We start from the raw sequence: 18,795 nt of genomic DNA, 5'->3' as shown, positions 1-18,795 counted from the left end.
CCCTGATTTATAAACACCCCTCCCCACACCCACTAATCCAGGGTACGCATAACTTTGGAGGTATCCGTGTTGGTAACGGGCCGACTGAAGAGGATGCCGAAATTATTCAGCACGACCAGCTGTCCATGCACTCGGAAGAAGGCGAAGAGGTAATCATTTTTTATACTGGCGCTTTACTCTTTTGCTGTGAGAGGGCATTGCAGTGCATATAGTTCTATTGTGCTGCAAAGCCAGCTGGCATCAAAGGGGTTCATAGACTAACTATGCTTACAAATGTTAATATTAACTTTGCTTTGAAATATCAGTCCCTCCTCTATTGAGTAGGCTTGCAACAAGTCCGTGATTAGATCCCTTAGCTATGCCACAGATGCCTTTTTGCCAGCTTTTCCATAATTTGCATTGTCTAATGTGCTTCATATTTCTTAAACAAACAAGCTTGGTGGAAAAGAATCAGTGTATAAAGTGGTATCTTCAGTGGCACACACATAAAGCTCCATTACAGAAACACAAGACCACATGATAACAGCGTAGCTTGTTTATAAATCAGGCTTGAAAGGAACCTAAACTGACATTTATAAAATTACCTCCACCTCACTTCATGTCCAGCTATAGCTTGAGTCAAGTGTGAGAAATACTTTAATTGTCCTATGTTCCTCATGGCATCAAGAGACCTCTATGCAAGATCAGTCTTGCCACTCGTATCTCTGTGCGACTATGTTGGGTCACAACTGTGTACACTGTGCAAGTATTGGTGTTACTGGAGGGGAAGAAGTGTAGGACTTAGTAGCCCTTGGATCTGTGGTACTAGAGTGGAGAGGATATATAAGTATCTGTCACAGGCAACAATTTTTCTCTAATTATCATCCGGGACAACCTGAGATCCGGTCCCGCCCCGGATCTGTGGAAACACAATCAACCAAGAAGATTAAAAGCCCCCGCCCTCCCATACTCCTCAGTTCATCTGTGTTTCCGCGCGGAAACACGCTAAGAAGCAAAGCTCCTGATTTTTTTGTTTTTTGGTACTCACCAAAGGGTGAGTCAGGCGATTGGAGGTTCAGTGGCAAAGTGTTACAGGAGGTGACACAGGCCGCGGCCTCCGAAACAGGCAGTGTGCGTCCTCTGATGTGGTTTTGGTCGCCACACTGCTCCTCTTCCATCCGGACGCCGGCTCTGCAAGGCGCATCCGCGTCTGGAGGCGGCACCCTGTGAGGTCAGACGCGGAGGACGTAAGCGTACTGACGTCACGAGGCCGCGGAAGGGGCGGAACGGAGAGTCAGGAAGTGAAACAGGCGTGCTCCTGGCGTTCTCCGTCTCAAAGGCCTGCAGGCAGCAGTGGCACTGGCGGTGAGGCAGCGATCAGCAACATGTCTCAACCGCAGAAGGGGGAACAGCCTCAGCAGCAGCGTGACACGGAGGTCCCAAGCCCCGCTTCTAAAGCCACTTCGCATGGGCAACCATCAGGTTCTGCAGTGGTGAGTCCTCCAGTTGGAGGGAGTTGTTTCTGCCATGTTTTCCTTCTGATGGTGTCTCAGTATTTTGTCATCTCTTGTGTTTTTCAGGCAAAAACTGAGTCAAAAAATGCTCCACCTAAATATAAGAGATGTGGCCTATGTAATACTAAGATATCTTTAGAGGCCCCTAGGAATATATGTCAAAATTGTACAGAGTCCATTGTAGCTTCCCAGACTTCCAATATTTTAAAGGAGGTTATGGAATCTGTTAATAAAAACATGCAGGAGACTCTGGATAAATTTAAAGAATCTTTTGTACAACCTCCTCCTGCTGAATCCCTTCCGGGACCTTCTAACAGAGGGTTTTCGCATTTCTCCATTCCTGCGGATACACTTGCAGCCGAGGAAGAGGGAGATCAGGGAGAGGAGGAGGAGGAGGAAGAGGGGGCACTTTCTGAGACTAGGTCTCAGGAGGAGGATCAACCCCTATCTGAGAACTCAGATAGGGAAGAGATTGTTAAGACCCCTAGATTTTTATTTTCTCCGGAGGAATCTTCTGAGTTATTAAAAGCGGTCTATACTACAGAACAGATTAATGAACCTATCCCAGATGTTACCCCTCAGGACCAGGTTTATTCAGGATTGGGGCAATCAATGGGTAGAGTTTTTCCCATCCACAAAACCTTGCAAGAAATTATTTCTTCCCAGTGGCAAAATCCTGAGAGGCCCCTTTTTATTCCCAAATCGGCCAAGAGAAAGTATCCCTTTGCTCAGGCGGAAATTGAAAAATTAACTAAATGCCCAAAGCTTGATGCTTCCCTGTCAAAGTATTCGAAAGATTCCGACCTATCTTTTGAGGACACTGGTGTCCTCAAAGATGTGATGGATAGGAAAGTAGATTCACTGCTAAAGAAAGCCTGGGAGTCAGCAGCCTTTGGGTTCATTCCAGGTATTTCGGCAACATGTATCTCTAGGAATCTGAGAATCTGGATGGATAAATTGATTGATCAGATTTCTAAGGGCGCTCCTTTAAAGGACTATGCGTCATCCCTTCCTGTGGTCCTTAGGGCAGTGGCTTTTTTAGCGGACGCAGTCACGGAACTTATCAGAGTGTCGGCCCGTACTACCGCTCTGGTGAATTCGGCGAGACGGGCCGTGTGGCTAAAGACCTGGGAGGGAGATCAAACTTCAAAAAATAGACTTTGTTCTATCCCCTTTGAAGGTAATTTACTCTTTGGGCCGGGCTTGGATGATGTTTTATCCCGCTCGGCGGAAAAAGGGAAACAATTTCCAAGTAAAAAGAAGGTGGTTAAAGGTAAGAAACCGTTTCTGTCTCTAAAGCAAGTCTCTTCTCAGGGAGGGAATCGGAATGTGCAGAGGAAGTGGTCTTTTCCGAGAGGAAGGGGGAGAGGGGGTTTCGCTCTTGGTAAGACCGAACCCTCCAAATCTAAGAAATGACAGTCTGCCCGTGGGGGGAAGATTGATTTATTTTCGATCGGAATGGGAGAAATTGAATCCCGATCCGTTTGTATTGCAGATTATAAGACCGGGTTACCGACTTCAATTTGCCAGTTCCCCCCCTCAAAGGAAGTTTGTAAACCCGACTCCAAGAGATCCGGAAAAAGCCCGGGGTCTCGAATTGGAGATTCAGAAATTATTGGAAAAAAGAGTAATTGTACCGGTACCCCAGGAAGAGGTATTCCAGGGGTACTATTCTCATGTCTTTTTGGTAAGGAAAGCCAACGGAGAGTTCCGGTTTATTCTGAACCTGAAATCTCTCAACCCATTCTTAATATACAAGAGATTCAGAATGGAAAGCATTTATTCGGTGAAAGCCCTATTGAAAGGCAAAGAGTTCTTTGCATCAATAGATCTTCGAGACGCGTACTTGCACATCCCTATTTTTTCCGCCCATCAAAAATATTTGAGATTTGCAATAAAGACAGAATCTCGGATTCGTCACTTTCAGTTTCAGGCAATGCCCTTCGGAATTGCGACAGCACCCCGCATATTCACGAAGGTCCTGGCAGAAGTAATGAAAACTTTAAGAATTCAGGGTATCTCGATTGTTCCATACTTGGACGATCTTCTAATAGTCGCAGAATCAGAAGATCTCCTCATAACCCACAGAGACATTGTAATCAAGACCCTCTCTCAGGTCGGATGGATTATAAATTACGAGAAGTCAGCCCTCTCTCCAGTACAGGAAATCATATTTTTGGGTTACAAAATAGATTCAGTGGTAAAAAAGATTTTTTTACCTTCAGAGAAAATTGTAAAGATCCAGTCGGAAGTAGAAAGTATGATGGGTCAGGAGATGTCTTCTCTCCGATTGATCATGCGAATTCTAGGCCTATTCTCAGCAGCCATCCCAGCAGTCACTTGGGCCCAGTCACACAGCAGGGTGCTGCAAGCATTACTGTTGACAAATTGGGACAAATCCAGGGAATCCCTGGACCTACTAATCCCTATTCCAGACACAGTAAAGGACAGTCTAGCCTGGTGGATGGAGGCGCAGAACCTGGACAAGGGGAGATTCTGGAGGCAGAGCAACCCAATAAAGATCTTTACAGACGCGAGTTCCTGGGGTTGGGGGGCGACAGCGCTGGGCAATCTGGCCCAGGGGAATTGGTCATCCTCAATAAGAAAGAAATCGTCCAACTTCAGGGAACTGATGGCAGTTCAGGAGGCTCTTCTATCCTTTCAATCTCTGATAGAAGGCAATCATGTCTTAATATTTTCCGACAACATCACGACGGTGGCATATCTGTCAAAACAGGGGGGCACGAGATCAAGAGATCTGATGTCCCTTTGTGCAGAAATCTTAAACTGGATAGAACCTCGAGTTCTATCTTTATCCGCGGTTCACATAAAAGGCGCCCTCAACATAGAGGCGGATTTTTTGAGCCGACAGGAGATAAACCATTCGGAGTGGGAGCTTCATTCGGAGGTCTTCCGAATGGTAACGCAAAGGTTTGGAGTGCCAGAGGTAGATCTGTTTGCATCCCCACGGAATGCAAAAGTGAAGCCTTTTTACTCTCTCCACAAAGGCCAGGAGTCGCTGGGGTTGGACGCGCTAAGTCTTGCCTGGGAATTCAACCTATGTTACGCATTCCCTCCGATAGTACTTCTTCCGCAAGTGTTGGTAAAACTTCAAAGAGAAAAAGTCAGGTTAATTTTGATAGCGCCTCAATGGCCAAAGAGGCCTTGGTACGCGACTCTACTAAGATTGTCAATAGAGCCACCTTTTCCTCTACCGGTTCGCCCGGACCTTCTAATTCAAGGCCCACTGATTCATCCCAGTCCACAATTATTCAAACTGGCAGCCTGGATCCTGAGAGGGTGATAATGAGAAACAAGGGACTTTCGGAAAAAGTTATTGAGACTATTATGAAATGTAGAAAGCCGGTAACTCAGAAGATATACCGTAAGGTTTGGAAGGTATATACAGCTTGGTGTGAATCGCGTTCAAGAAGTCAGACTTTGACTAGTTCTGTCCTGGAGTTCCTCCAGGATGGATTCGATATGAAACTAGCACCTAGTACCCTTAAGGTTCAGTGTTCAGCCTTATCCATTCTTCTAGATAGACACCTTGCACAGGAAGAATTAGTAAAGAATTTCTTCAAAGCCCTACAGAGATCTTCTCCACTTCCACATAAGATTTTTCCCCAATGGGACTTATCTTTAGTTCTCAACGGCCTAATCAAAGCTCCTTTCGAACCAATTCAGGAAATCGATATAAAGTTTTTAACGTACAAATTAGCATTTCTGATCGCCATAACGTCGGCTAGACGTTTAAGCGATCTACAAGCCTTATCTATCAAGGACCCGTTTTTGGTAATTTGTCCGGATAGCGTAAGGCTTAGATTAGATCCTGCTTATCTGCCGAAGGTAGCTTCTACCTTTCACAGATCGCAGGAAATTGTCCTTCCTTCCTTCTGTTCCAAACCTTCGGGACCAAAGGAAGAAAGTTATCACTGTCTAGATGTCAGAAGAATTATATTAGTCTATCTCTCTAGAACTAGGGAATTCAGGAAATCAAATAATCTGTTAGTATTATTTGCAGGAAAGAATAGGGGGCAGCAAGCTTCCAGACATACTATTGCTAGATGGATCAGATTAACCATAGGGACAGCTTATGAGGGAAGTAACTGTACGGTACCATCTAACATCACGGCTCATTCTACCCGTTCCTTATCGACTTCTTGGGCAGAGAGAGCGGGAGCCACCATTCAGCAAATTTGTCAAGCGGCAACTTGGTCCAGCGCATCTACCTTTATCAAACACTACAGAGTGGATGTATTATCACAGCAGGATCAGTCGTTTGGCAGAAAGGTGCTTCAGGCGGTGGTCCCTCCCTAGGTGAGTCTTTTTTGGTTCAAAAAGACTTCTTGACTATCTCTCAGGTTGTCCCGGATGATAATTAGAGAAAGACTCCTATTAGACCTACCGGTAATGGAGTTTCTGATTGTCATCCGGGACAACGCCTATAACCCTTTCCCTTCGCCTGTTGCGCACCTATCTTGTAATATACAGGTCACTGGGGGTTTTTTTATTAGTCACAAGGACGTTCCTCTCTTCATCTTGGTGTTTCTGGGCTTGTTTACTTTCAGACGCACTGAGGAGTATGGGAGGGCGGGGGCTTTTAATCTTCTTGGTTGATTGTGTTTCCACAGATCCGGGGCGGGACCGGATCTCAGGTTGTCCCGGATGACAATCAGAAACTCCATTACCGGTAGGTCTAATAGGAGTCTTTTTTCCTTATTATATTAGACACTATAATTCAGACTATTTAACAAATACAGTTCCCACATTGCAGCTCCCCCTCTTTGCACACTTTTGCTAAGGCACAGTGGCTAGTGGTACTAGACAGGAAGTGTAGATTATTTACAAAAAAAAATAGTTTTTCTTTCTGACTTGAATGTGAACTTTACACTGTAATTCCTCTTTTTAAAGAGCAGCTGCTGATTTGTGCATATTTACAAGTGTAAAAATGTTCCTGGATTAGCTTTGTTGGCAAATTGAAAGTGAAAGGAGGAAAAGAAAAAACTAAGTGAATGAGTGGCAAATAAAAACAAAATCTTAAAAATCACTTTGAGGCCTAGCATTCTTTTCTAAGGCGCTTGTGATTTGTAAAGCTCTTGCTAATGCAATGCTATGGGGGATATATTAAAAATCCCATTCCTCAAGTGGGATCACATAAATAGCATTACATTAGTAAGGGCTTTTTACACCACTTTGAAAACCACTGTTAGTGGGTCCCAGGCCCAGAACGTGCCAGAAGCCTTACTTGCAGTTCCCAAACAGCAAACCTGCTCTACCACAATGATAGGTGTTTCACTGATTGCTGTCAGCTGTACCATCCAAGAGTCAACAGGACTGGAGTCACTGCAGGATCTGCTAGAGTAAAGTCATATTTTCCACCAGAAAACTAAAGGGGGTATACAAGTGTTGTTGCTCTCCTCCCCATAGTGATCCAATAGGGCAGATTGCCTTGCCTGATGGAACTTCTGTTGTGCAGGATGGTGCTGTTCATGTGTCCTCCCCCTCTTCTCTCTATAAAGCAGGAAATGCTGCTTGGTCATGGATTGAACAGCATGCGTGCACAGCAAATGCTCCACACAGATTAAACTAAATTGTGTACTAAGTCCTAGGGTTCTAGTTCCACTAGGCTATTACATTCTGAATACGTTTTACCGGATGCAAATGTTCATGTTTTTATGTGAATTGCAATTTGCATCGAACGATCATTACTTGGGAAATGCATGCGTGGTGCAGAAATCTGCTGCATGCAGTCCATATTTTGTATCACCTTGCATTTGAAAAAACATTCAGTGGATACTCTATTGACATTGGTTTCAGGTTCAATGTAAATAATCGCATTGGAAACAGGCCCTATAGGTTTGCAATTGTGTAATAATTATTATTACTTTGTATTCCGCTGACATACTTTACAGAGTATATACACTTAGGATCCATTCACACTTAGGCGATTAGCGAGCGTTTACCACTAACCGCCGAATCGCAGGCGATCGCTAGCAATTTTTAAAAAGCGTCAGCGCAATGTAAACTATATGGCAGGATTCTCACTGCTGTGATCGGCGATTCGCAATTAGCGCTGAATGCAAAACGCACTTTATGCAGCAATTTTTTTTTGAGCGTTTGTAATTGCAGTGTATTTCAATCGATTTAAAAAAATGTGAAAATGTCCAGTCATTTTAATGTATTTCTTGCATAACAATCACTGGTGCAGCTTAGCACTAGCGGTTTATGATCTTAAAGAGGAACTCCAGTGAAAATAATGCAATAAAAAAAGTGCTTCATTTTTACAAGAATTATGTATAAATGATTTATTCAGTGTTTGCTCATTGTAAAATCTTTCCTCTCCCCAAATTACATTCTGACATTTATTACATGGTGACATTTTTACTGTGGGCAGGTTATGTAGCTGCTCCTAGCTGTTTTGGCTGTTAGAGACAGCTGTAAACAGCTAATTCCTGTCTGTGAACCTCGTTACATTGTAACAAACTGCCAAAAGTACCGCGGTCCCACAGCTTCTTGTGGGAGGGGTTTCAGCACAAAATCAGTCATACAGCGCCCCCTGATAGTCTGTTTGTGAAAAGCAATATATTTCTCATGTAAAAGGGGGTATCAGCTACTGATTGGGATAAAGTTCAATTCTTGGTTGGAGTTTCTCTTTAAGTGTGAATGGGCCCTAACTGTCTCTCAGAGGAGCTCACAATTTAATCCCTCGTCTAGGGCCAGTGTTGGGGGAAGCCAATTAACTTATCTGTCTGTTTTTGGGATGTGGGAGGAAACTGAAGCGCTCGGAGGAAACCCATGCAGACATAAGGGCCCAGCGCTGCACGACAAGAGTATCCACTATGCCACCGTGCTGCCCTTAATTGACTGCCTGTAATCACCAGCGCCACAGTTTCATTGGCTAGCTGAAAAAGTACCCTTTGTCATTTTCATTTCTGATGTGATTTTGTATTATTTAAATCTTATTTGATCACTACTTGCAGTCACATTATGTTAAGGCTCGGTTTGTGATACCCTTTCAAACACTGATTATTTTCCTTTGCAGAATAATATAAAAACTGTCTATACAGAAGATATTAATTGCTTAGTTTAGCTAATTTTTGCCACAGCCATGTATGATGAGGGTCACCCTTACTCTTTATCTGCTTAGTACAGTTTTCTAGAGTTGACCAGTTCAAACATTTAAACGGGAACATGTCATGCATTATTCCGCTGCTCGTAGATGACTCTAGAATCAGCTGTCCGGTGCTTTTATTGGCATGTTCCCTTACAAGCCAAATCCCAAACTTCTTAGAGGGACTGGAGTTTTAAAGCAATATGTATAGCTAACCTGTTTCTTTTTCTTTTTTTTTTAACCTGTTATTAAATCTGGATTTATATTATTCCAAGCCTGCCGTGGAGGAAGTGGTAAGAGTCAAAGTCCGTTGTGCATGCCCTCAATCAGACCGGAGGACTTGGAACATGACTTATTTATCATTCGTTTAATTTAACCATTACAGGCTGACGTTAATTTTTGTATTTTTTTTAGTTTCGCTTGGTGGCTTTGCGATGGGTTCCTGGAATCCCCCCATAACTCTTCTGCAATCATCCATCTCATTCATCCTAATGCTTATTTGCTTTGCATTTTCTCACATAAAATTGCAGCTCTCCTCATGAATATCCCTATTTATAAAAATTCAGTACATGTGTAAAGGTGACCATATACTAGTCGATCCTTTGCATCAAGATCCGGCCAATTCAATCATTTGAGCTAATTGTCTAGAAACCGATGCTGCAAATGATTCTTGATCGATAGGCAGAACCGAAAGCAAAGGTCGATTGGCAGAGGGTCCGGAGCGTGTCGCAAGCGGTGTTCAATTTTGCAACAAGCAACGCAGCAGAGGGCTCTTCTCTCACCTGTCTATGGTGGAGTTCCGATATCTTCTCCCCCGGCTGCTTTCCCTCTGTTCACTCCCGAGTCTCCATTCATTCATGTGACATAACTAACACTAGAGGCCTCTGGTGGTCAGGTAAGGTACGTGCCATGCTGCCCTTAGTGTTCGCCCTGCATAGTTACTTCACACAGATTCCCCTGAACTTGGGAGTGGAGATAGGAAGGAGCAACCAGCGGAGAAGACACCCTAACCATGGACAGGTGAGTAGAGGCATAGCTAGGGTTTTCAACGCACGGGAACAAAGGCAATTTTTGTGCCCACACATGGACAAAATGTGCATGGCCACACATCAGAATGTGGACATGGTCATGGGTGAAGTGAAATGTACAAATGCTGTTTAGACAAATGTGCCCCCTTCCACTGTTCAGATAGCCAGATGTGCCACCCTTCAAATAGTTAAATGTTCCCCCCTATAGATAGCTATATCTGCCCCCCTTCCCCCATTTAGATAGTGTGCCCCCTATAAATAGCCAGATGTGCCCACCTTTAGATATCCAGACGTGCCCCGCTTTTTCTGCTACTGTTAACGCTTCTGCACTCCTCTACAGAGGCAGGGAGAGAAGCAGGAGCACTTTGGGCAGTCAGCGAACCGCCTCTCACACATGTGAAGGTGCAGTGACTGTGTCGAGCCACCTTTCAGTGCTGCGCCAGGGGACAAGTGTATTGAGCTAGATCACCATCTCCACTAGGAATTTTACAGATCTGCCTGGAGAAGTAGAGATTCGGAAAGAGCCCTGAAAATTAAGAATAAGATCTGGCCACAATTTTAATCATTTTATTGATTTTTGGTATTTTATTGAAAAATGTATTTCCTTTCACAAAAGAGCAGAAATGTATAAATTAATGGAGGAGAGCTGCACTTTTAACTTGGCAATAGCGAGTTAAATAAATACAGTGAATGAATTACAGATTTATATATGTATATATAATCCTATACATATATAGGTATTTTTATGTATGTATTTTGTGTTGTAGTATGTGCTCAGTTGTGAGTGGTTTTACGTGTGAGTACATACCTGTAGCTTTTTATTTGTGCTTTGACATAGCTTGTGTGGTGCACAGCATTACTAAAAACCTAAAAAGAGCTATGGGAAATTTATCACTTATATCTACTGTATGTACTGATGTGTCAAAGGCAGCATTGGTAGAGGGCTATATATATAAGTTGGTGTAAGTGGTTATTTTATATAGAGATTATAGCATTATTTACAAAAGGTAAAAATCACTTATTTAATGGATTCCGAGCGGATTGGCCTGGCAAACCAGAGCCTTTTTTGTTTACTCTTCCTCTGTGATCGCACCAGCACACCAAACTCAGCTGTCATAAGACAAGCTGAGTGTAGCGGCGATGCAGTGGCTTAGCTACAGAGCTGTGGGGCCCTAAAAGTGATTATTATGAGCACAAGACCAATAGAGAGCTAACACTGCTGTTGAGGAAAGGCCGTACGGGGCCCCTGTTGCCCAACGGCCCCCGATGCGGTCGCAACCTCTATTGCTACGCCCCTGCGGGGATGGAAGAGGGGGGGGGGAGTGGGCAGAGATGAACAATTGAGATCTACTCCCTGGCAGAGAGAATAGTCTCCAAACAGTGTAGATTTCAATAAACCGCGAACTGAACTGGTTAAGTTGTTTTCCTTATCTTTATATGCCAGAGAATATTCTTTTAAAGGCAAACTCCAGGCAAACCGTTAAATACATGGTGAAAATAATGATATAAACTCATTTATGTTCAGGCAGTCCTGTAATTTGGGAGCTCTAGACCTGGGATCAGGTGATATAAACGCCCACTCTGGCAGGCATCTAATAAGACACCAATGCAAGGTAGCTGTGATTGGTGCCAAGGCAGTGAGATGGGTGCCCGATACTAGTAGCCTATAGGTTATTAGTAGCCAATTGGCTGTGATAGAGTATAGCTAGAATAATCAATTGGCTGGCTGGGTATCGGTCATTTGGGCATTGGGGATATAGGATTAGGAGGAGGATTAATGTTATACACAAGGAGAGTGTGTTAGTGTTAACGCCGAACACTACCAGCCCCTCGGCTTAAGAGGTGATGTTAAAATTGCCGATCTTTTGACTATCAGTTCCACTCGGTGCCCAATACAATGGGTGGTACCACAATACTTCTGTGTCCTCCCCTTTGTTCACCGCACTCATAGCAGACACTGTCTGGCCAGGGGAGTGCATCCAGCCTTCTAATTGAACACTGACAGTAGCATAGTGATTAGATCCTTACTATGTTCTCGCCTCCTGTAAGCAAGGTAATAGTGTTTGAAATTATGCAGAATATTGACCCAACATTTACTAGGATAAGTGCTGCTGTGTAGAGGATTGCAGAAGGTAGTCAAACCAATTCTATCAAAGGATAGCTATAAAAAAAATCAACCAAATGCCGATGCTGAATGGGTGTATTGTGTAATTGGTCTTACATTTACAGTATATTTAAATTTTGTAGTTCCCAAATACCTTACTAAATCTCATTTGCAAAGAGATCCATGGTCATGTGGCACAATTTAGCTGATATTTAACGCCAAGAGACTAGTAAAAAAAAAAAATCCAGTGGAAAGCTAAAGTAATAAAATGACTGCAGTATACCGTGCAGCTATACAAATTTTTATGTCTCGGTTTGCTGTGGAATAGTCCAGATTCTCTAGCACAGGCATGTCTAAAGTGGGGCCAATGCGGCCCGCTGAGCCTTTTCTAGTGGCCTCCAAACCTCTCTACAGTTAATTCCATGCAACCCACAGGCTGTAGCTGTGGTGCCACGCCTTGTGTTGCCACTCTGACTCCCTCTTTGCTCACCTGCAGGTCATCAGCCTCCACGTTAGTCGCACCCACTGATTAGCAGCCACCACTATGCCAGCAGCAGTAACAGCCACTGATTAGCAGCTACCACTGTGCTAACTGCACTTGGTATATGGGTTATTTCCCGTGAACATGTTTTGACAAAATGTCTCAGGTATAATGTACCTAACGGAAATCGGCAAAAAAATGGAGTTAAATTTCAATAGTTCGGCCCCCTAGCACTCTCAAGGATGGTGATATGGCCTTTGGCCTAAAAAGTTTGGCCTACCCTGCTCTAGCAACTTTGCAAGGATATATTTTAATGTTACATAGAGCAAAAATAAAATGCTTTCTTATTAATGGCATTATATGCCCACAAGCAGTATGAACTACAGCATTTTTTGATAGTTGTCCTTTTAATTTTTTTTTTTAATTAATGCATATTTGGATTAAATTCTATTTTTTATTCACATGGCAGTTATTATTATTATTATTATTATTATTTTTTATTTATATAGCGCCAACATCTTCCGTAGCGCTGTACATAGTACAAACAGATAATGGGGAACAAATATACATAAGAAATACAAGACACTGTACAGTCATGACATTGAATAGAGTAAATACAGATACATACATAGTTGATATGTGGTTGGTACATATACATATGTTAAAATTACAGCAGTATGAGAAACACTAGGAGGAGGTCCCTGCCCTTGCGAGCTTACAATCTAGAGGGTAGTGGGTAGGAAACAAAGGGGAAGGAAACACAAGGATTAGTGGGTGAGCCAGTGTGCCTTCAGTGCTGCCTATAGCAAATTATAGGCTTGTCTGAACAGGTGTGTTTTCAGAGTACGTTTGAAGGTTTCCAGACTCGTGGCATGACGAACCGGTTGAGGGAGAGAGTTCCAAAGGAGAGGGACCGCCCGTGAGAAGTCTTGGATGCGAGAGTGAGAGGAGGTGACTAGGCTGGAGGACAAAAGGGTCTCCTGTGAGGAACGGAGGGTCCGAGCGGGGAGGTATCTGGAGATTAAAGAGGAAATGTATGGAGGCGATAGCTTGTGTACAGCTTTGTATGCCAGTGTGAGAAGTTTAAACTGGATCCTTTGGGCAACTGGTAACCAATGGAGGGATTGGCAGAGAGGGGCTGCCTCAGAGGATCTAGAAGAGAGGTGGATGAGACGGGCCGCAGAGTTTAGTAGGGATTGGAGAGGTGCCAATCTGCTTTTTGGTAGACCACAGAGTAGGGTGTTGCAGTAGTCAAGACGGGAGATGATTAGGGCATGCACAAGCATTTTAGTTGCTTCTTGTGAAAGGAAGGGACGGATTCTGGAAATGTTTTTGAGATGGAAGTAGCAGGAGGTAGTTAAAGTGTTAATATGTGGTTTAAAGGAGAGCTCAGAGTCCAGAGTTACCCCTAGGCAACGAGCTTTGGGGGTTGATGCTATTGGGGTGTTCTCTACATTGATTGTGACAGTGGGAGGTGGAACAGAGAGCGAAGGTGGAAATATTACAATCTCCGTTTTGCTCATATTGAGTTTAAGGAAGCGGGATGACATAAATGTAGATACAGCGGATAGACATTTGGGGACTTTTGATAGTAGTGTGGAGAGGTCTGGGGCAGAACAATAAATTTGGGTGTCATCAGCATAGAGGTGGTATTGAAACCCAAAAGAGCTTATTATCTGTCCCAGGCCATGGGTGTAAATGGAAAAGAGGAGGGGTCCGAGGACGGACCCTTGTGGTACTCCCACAGACAGTGGGCGTGGAGAGGAGTTGGTATTGGCATAGGAGACCATGAAAGAACGTCCAGACAGGTAAGAGTTGAGCCAGGAGTGTGCTAAGCCCTTGATTCCCAGTGTTGAGAGGGTTTGGAGAAGCAGGGTATGATCAACAGTGTCGAAGGCAGAGGACAGATCTAAGAGTATTAGTACCGAAAATCTGCCTTTGGCTTTAGCAACTAGGAGGTCATTGGCAACCTTAGTGAGAACGGTTTCCGTAGAGTGTTGAGGGCGGAAGCCAGACTGGAAGGGGTCCAACAGGGAATTAGCAGAGAGAAAGTTAGACAACTCTGAGTAAATGTGGCGTTCCAGCAGTTTGGAGGCAAAGGGAAGGAGAGAGACTGGGCGGTAATTAGAAAGGGCAGTAGAGTCTAAAGAGGGTTTTTTGATTAGTGGCGTTATGATAGCTTGTTTAAATGAAGAAGGGAAAATGCCAGTTGAGATGGAAAGGTTAAACAGTGTTGTTAAAGCAGGAGTGAGGGGGGAGGAGAGCTGGGGGATAAGATGAGAGGGAATAGGGTCTGAGGCGCATGTAGTAAGATGAGCTTTAGAGATTAGTGAAGAAAGATGCTGTTCAGTTAAGGCAGAGAAGGTTGTTAGCAGGGAGGGGGTTTGAGTGGGTGAGTGGTTATGTGGAGAGGGATAGTTAATAGTAGGGGAGCTGCCGGGCAGAGAGGAAAAAGGAAGAGGTGATTGGACTGGTGAAGAGGGTTGCTTTTGAAAGCTGTTCTGTAGCGTTTCAATTTTGCTCACAAAATATGCTGCAAAGTCCTCTGCAGACAAGCTTGTGGTTGTAGGGGGAGGCGGGGGGTGGAGAAGAGAGTTGAAGGTGTTAAAAAGTTGTTTAGGGTTATGGGATTGTGAAGAAATAAGTATAGAGAAGTATGACTGCTTTGCAAGTGAGAGAGCGTCCCTGAGCTGGAGCAGCGTGTTTTTATAGTGGACAAAGTCATCTGCGTTGGAGCTTTTCCTCCACTGCCGTATGGCAGTAAACTGAATAATTAGTATAGAAAGTATCTTCTAATAGTGGAAGTTAGCCAGTGGGATGATTGCTGTGTATTTTCTTTTTGCATGGAAGGCATAAGGTGCCCTTTAGCAATCAGATCTTTAACAAGCAATGCAAGTGATTTTAATGTTTATGATAAGCATGTGATTTGGTGCCATGCTGCACAGACTAACATGGATGCAAACATTAGGCTTCCAGTGCTTAGACCTGCTTAAAGCGGATCCGAGATGAAAAACTAACTATAACTAGTAACTTGTTTATATATCTTATCTAACGTTTAGAAAGTTTACACAGCATATCTAGCTGTGAACAGCTTCAACAGTAGATGATTATTTATTCCTGTGATACAATGAGGACAGCCATGTTCTGTTTGTCACATTGTCACAGGCTGAGGGCTGGAGATGCTATCAGCTTGCCTGAGTGTAAATTCAGTTCCCACTCCTCCTCCCTCCTCCCCTATGCCTCTGAAATCAATGGCTAGTAACCTCCTCCTCCTCCTGCCCAGACTGAGCTCCCATAAGCCCTTGCTACTGTGCCAAGGCACTGTGAAAAGCTGTGGGAGAGGCTTGTTTAGTTTATAGGGAATTAGAGTATTAAAACAAAACAAAAAAAGTATTTGGCTTGAGGAGTGCCCAATACACTATATGAAAGGAACACAATTATGCAATGAGTAAAACTTTCTCGGATCCACTTTAATATCACTTCTAACTTACTGCCAGTTTCTTTTTTGGATCAAATAGTAAATCAGCAGGTATCATAGAAGAATTTCACACTGATGGGCACTCAGATGTCTGTACTTATTGCTATTCGCAGCACTAGTGCCCGTCAGTGGACCGGGCATACCTGTTGGTGTTTGGACCCTCTAAATCAGTTACATTGTTTGTATTGAGCAATGCTTGAATTGCACACCAGTCAGAATTTTGCAAGCTGAGGAAGTGAAGTGCCTGCCTTTCTTTTAGCTGAATAGCCAAGCAGCTTGGGGCGACCCAAAACTACTAAGAAAGTATAGGGGAATAAAAGACAGAAAAGTCCTCCTACTAAAAAGCCAACGCTCACTGTAGTTTGCCTTCTTAAAACAGAAGTTATTTGCGATAATTCAGCTTTAAATGAGCGACTGTGGTCTCCCACAATGCATCACTACTGAATATGCAAATTATCTCTCTAACTGCAATGCAGAGGTTGAGACCTCTACTTCAAAGTGATGGAACAAAAAAATACCACTCTCCTGCTAGAAAAAGTGAAAAGCCTGCAACACACAAGTCCATAAGAAGTGTTGTATTTTAGCAACCTTAAATTAGATGACTTGTTTCAGACCACCTGAATGTTTAATAGATGGACTGGTGTGATGGGGACATTTACATTCATGGGGTTTTTCTTTGCTGAGATAGTTGAGATGAAAATGAAATGGGGACATGTGATATGTATAAGCCACTTCAAATACATAGATTCCTTGGAATGTTTGTAAAGGGTCTTTCTGAGCCAAGACAAGTCAGTCTTGGCTCAGAAAGACCCTTTGTCAAGCAATTTTCAGAAATGATCAAGACAGTGACATGAGGAAATGCATGTAAACCAAAGAAGAGAAGCCAAGAGAAGGAGGCACTGTAACTCCTCTGCCTTTTTGGTTATCTTGTATTGTGATCAGCACCTTCAAACAAGCCCTCAAAACTCACTTCTTCATGAAGGCCTGACCCCACCTTGCTATTGCCCTAACTCTCTCTCTGCCTAGAACCTCTCTATGCACCAGCCTCCCATCATTTCTCTAAGGAAAGTTGCTTCTTGGCTGCATCAGAATGAAATCTAGATCTTTGCTACGTAGGTTTTGCAACTGAATAGTAATTCACTGGATTTCTCAGATGAGTTGTTGTAGAATAATTCAAAAGACCCTCTACGATGAGTGTAATAGATGTTTACCTGACATAAGACTTTCAGAAAGGATGTGATTGCTAATATCAGTGTGGTGATCAATGAGCTGGAAGCTGTTTACTGGCTGTGACCTTAATGGGGTGAGTTTATGAGCTGTTTGTGTGTGCATTTTTTTTTTATTATTTTTGGGTGCTTGAGACGTTGCAATACTTACACATAAACAAAAGAATATACATATGAAGTCCATTACACGCTTGCGTATTTACAGTAAAAAGATAACAAAGGTGAGAAGGGAAAAATTCTGTCCATGAAGTCCTTTGGTTCACACACCTGTTTTACTTAATCTTTAAGTAGAAAACACCACAATGTAACTCTTCAGCTTCTTGTGTCATCTGCCTGCACTTTGGGTGACAAATCATCAATATGTGAATGGTAGTTTTTCAACCAGGAAACACTAAGGGCCTGTTTCCATTACATGCAGATTGGATGCAGAATGGATGCAGAAAAACTGACTCCAATGAATGCCTCTGGGAAAATCTGCATCAGAAAAATCGTGTTAAGTGGAAACCGGCCTATAGACATTCACTGGAGTCAGTTTTTCTGCATCTATTCTGCATCCAATCTGTTTGTAGTGGAAACAGGCCCTTAGCACGAACAAACTACAGTTAACCAGTACATAGTAGTGTTTCTAGATAGGCGATTCAGCATATTCAAGATCTTACCAGAACCTGGTAAAATTGCTAACACATTTGAACAACTGTCTATTCAGCAAATAGATGCTGTGTAGATTTCCTAATATACATCAGTAGCAGTACTGCCATATCTTTATGACAAATTCTATTTGCCAGTATTATTAATAGACAGATTTTCTTTTGCAGACAGTTACATCATGTTCTTCTCTTGTTAGTTTTACCTATGGTATTAATGGAGACCATTAAAGGACATATTTATATACTGTATCATCTTTGCACTAAAGCAAAGATGATATACTGTCATACCTGATGTTCCTGATATTTCATGACATTCCTGGCCCAATCTGACAACACAACTCAATCCCCAGCTGTCCAGTCAATTCTCCTATCAAAAAGACTGTGTAGTGATTACCTCTGAAGAGTTAAATAAAGAGGAAGTTGAAATCTCTATTGTAGACCAGCCTGTGAGTATATACAGTACAATATCTGCCCATTGCAAGTCATCAATATTCACAGTTGGTTGAAAAATGTGGTGGTGGTGACTTTTCATTTTGTGGACCACCTTAAAGTAAACCAGAGATGGTAATCTAGAAAGATTTGATACTTACCCGGGGCTTCCTCCAGCCCCATAAGCACATCTGAGTCCCTTGCTTTACACCCACGGTCTGCCATTCAGCCGCAGTCAGCCCTTATAACTGGTTCAGTCGTATCAGTCGGGGTCTTCTACATATGCGCGGCAGGTTCTCGCATGCGCAGAAGACCCCAACTGATGCAGTTGAACCAGTTCCCAGAGCTGAACGGCAGACCACGGGAGGACGGCGAGGTGCTCAGACATGCTTATGGGGTTGGCGGAAGCCCTGGGTAAGTTTGAAATCTTTCTATATTACGGTCTCTTGTACACTTTAAGCATTTATACACCTTTTCACCATGGGTGATGAGCATCATTCCTCACTGATATTCTTGGGCATTCAGGAAGAAACAAAATGGTAATTTTCGTGGTCACGTTCCTCACAACACGGGTGAACACGGGTGACAGAACATCTTCTCAGCTAGAACCGCTTCATGTGTGTTGCAGTGTATTTTAGTGTACTTTCTGATTTCTGCTTCTTCTGCAGTTTGACTTTGGAGATGTTGTGGTCCACCAAGCCATCCACACAATTGAATACTGTTTGGGGTGCATTTCCAATACAGCTTCTTATCTTCGACTTTGGGCTTTAAGTCTTGCTCATGCCCGTAAGTATG

General features: G+C 43.2%; 1 protein-coding gene across 7 annotated transcripts in view; it reads left to right on the top strand.

The window, feature by feature from the left end:
* ATP6V0A1 (ATPase H+ transporting V0 subunit a1) overlaps nucleotides 1-18,795 on the top strand; it is a 184,540-nt gene that overhangs the window by 141,064 nt on the left and 24,681 nt on the right. For 3 of the 7 annotated variants that reach the window (XM_068263435.1, XM_068263438.1, XM_068263436.1), the window contains exons 18-20: nucleotides 42-149; nucleotides 8,883-8,900; nucleotides 18,669-18,786. In XM_068263435.1, the coding sequence (XP_068119536.1) occupies nucleotides 42-149; nucleotides 8,883-8,900; nucleotides 18,669-18,786 (244 nt within the window). Of the gene's footprint in view, nucleotides 1-41; nucleotides 150-8,882; nucleotides 8,901-17,921; nucleotides 18,018-18,668; nucleotides 18,787-18,795 lie in introns of all 7 variants that reach the window. The other 4 variants (XM_068263437.1, XM_068263439.1, XM_068263441.1 and 1 more) reach the window with 3 other exon arrangements.

This window comes from Hyperolius riggenbachi, chromosome 12, assembly GCF_040937935.1.
Source record: "Hyperolius riggenbachi isolate aHypRig1 chromosome 12, aHypRig1.pri, whole genome shotgun sequence".
Lineage (NCBI taxonomy): Eukaryota > Metazoa > Chordata > Amphibia > Anura > Hyperoliidae > Hyperolius > Hyperolius riggenbachi.
This window is presented reverse-complemented; position numbering and strand designations above follow the sequence as displayed.